Source organism: Cebus imitator, unplaced genomic scaffold (genome assembly GCF_001604975.1).
Source record: "Cebus imitator isolate Cc_AM_T3 unplaced genomic scaffold, Cebus_imitator-1.0 Scaffold53, whole genome shotgun sequence".
Taxonomy (NCBI): domain Eukaryota; kingdom Metazoa; phylum Chordata; class Mammalia; order Primates; family Cebidae; genus Cebus; species Cebus imitator.
The window spans coordinates 5,056,602-5,058,546 of record NW_016107368.1 but is presented as its reverse complement, the minus strand read 5'-3'; the positions used below and the strand labels follow the sequence as shown (position 1 = coordinate 5,058,546).

The following is a 1,945-nucleotide window of genomic DNA, read 5'->3' as shown; positions in this document are numbered from 1 at the left end:
GTGGCATGACCTCAGCTCGCCGCAACCTCTACCTCCTGGGTTCAAGCGATTCTCCTGCCTCAGTCTCCTGAGTAGCTGCGACTACAGGTGCATGCCACCACGCCTAGCTAATTTTGTATTTTCAGTAGAGAAGGAGTTTCACCATGTTGGCCAGGCTGGTCTCGATCTCATGATCCCATCATTAACTTGCCTTGACCTCCCAAAGTGCTGGAATTACAGATGTGAGCCACCACGCCCGGCCACTGACGCCTCATCTCTTACCTGGACTAGGGCAGTTGCTTCCTCCTCCTCTCCCAGCCTCTACCCTGACCCCCAACAGCTGCCAGGAGCGGCCCCTGTTCCAGGGAGAATTATCATTCTAGGACAGTTAAGTTTCTGAGTGTAACTCCCACATAATATGAACACACGTCCCCATTGCCAGTCTAGCCCCCGTGGGCTATTAATTATTCACAGTCCAACTTGCTAGTTTTTTCTGATCTGGCTTGTTTTCTGGGTCAGTTCTTGTCTCCCTGACTCTACGTTTTGATGTGAACCCCTACTCATCCTGTGAAGCCCCAGCTCCAATGCCCTCTTTTCCATGAAGACTTTGTTCTGGGTCTTTCTTTCCAGCCTTGACCAAGTGAGTGCCTAGAGGAAGATGGAGCTGGACACAGATAACCGTACCATGTTCAGATTCATGTTTTTGAGACAGGGTCTCACTGGGTTGCCCAGGCTGGAGGGCAGTGGTGTGTTCATATTCACTGCAGCCTCTAAACATGAAAAGTGTGTCCTGCTCTGGCCAGGTCTGAGGGTGGGCATCTGGCCTTGGGAAGGAGTGGTTTACACTTAGCACCATAACCCTTGGAAGCCTGGGGCTTCCCCTCCTCCTCCAGGGCTTTCCTGGCCCAGCAGCCATTACACATGACCTGGACAGCGTTGGTCACTGTGGCCCCAGGCCTCTAGCAAGAGGCCTCTCCCGACTTCCTCCTGTCTATGCCCACCTGGGCTTCTGCAGGTGTGTGTGTGTGTGTGTGTGTGTGTGTGTGTGTGTGTGAGAGAGAGAGAGAGAGAGAGAGAGAGAGAGACGAGAGAGAGAGAGCATGCAGAAGTCTGTCTACAGTTCAGGTTGATCTGCCCCCTGTGACTTCAGTGGGTCAGCCGGAATGTCCTATATCTCCACATGGCCTGGCATTCAGACCTGCCTAGGACAGGTAGCATGGGGACCTACCTTTGGGGCCGCTGTCTGCTCCAAGAGGACATGGTAGCTCTTCTCTTTTTCTTCTGGGTTCTCCTGGCCTGGGGAGGTGGCCTTACACCCGCCCGGACTGGGGGCAGGGGAGCCAACCTTGGGGAAGTCCCCACCCCTGTCCAGTTCCTGATAGGGGGTGAGCCTAAGCCAGGCAGGGGAAGGGGAGGGATCAGGATTACAAAATTGCTTCCTGGAAACTGTTTCCTGCTCAGCCCCATTTTGACCCTGCTTCTAAAACCCAGCCTTTTCTTTCCTTGTTTCCTGATTTTTGGGGGGCATCCAAGAGTCTCTCTAGTTGCAGCCTCACTTCCCAACCCAGAGTTCAAGGATCAAGGTTTGCAAGGCATCATCCCTGGAGAAAGGATAGCTCTTTGAGCAAGAGGAGCTATTTACCATAAACTTGAGCAACCAGGAAGCTCACTGAAAAGAACAAAAAAACTCGTCTTGACTTCATGGTACGCTGATCTTGCTTTTTCATAAATGAAGTCATTTAAAAAATACAATTCAGCCGGGCACGGTGGCTCAAGCCTGTAATCCCAGCACTTTGGGAGGCCGAGGCGGGTGGATCACGAGGTCAAGAGATCGAGACCATCCTGGTCAACATGGTGAAACACCGTCTCTACTAAAAATACAAAAAATTAGCTGGGCATAGTGGCGCGTGCCTGTAATCCCAGCTACTCAGTAGGCTGAGGCAGGAGAATTGCCTGAACCCAGGAG

General features: G+C 52.3%; 1 protein-coding gene across 1 annotated transcript in view; it reads right to left on the bottom strand.

Moving 5' to 3' along the window:
• Nucleotides 1-1,368, bottom strand: part of LRG1 (leucine rich alpha-2-glycoprotein 1) — a 2,978-nt gene extending 1,610 nt beyond the window's left edge. The window contains exon 1 of the mRNA XM_017528409.2: nucleotides 1,208-1,368. Coding sequence (XP_017383898.1) covers nucleotides 1,208-1,239 — 32 coding nt within the window. The 5' untranslated portion in view covers nucleotides 1,240-1,368. The remainder of the gene's footprint in view (nucleotides 1-1,207) is intronic.
• Nucleotides 1,369-1,945: the final 577 nt, after the last annotated feature.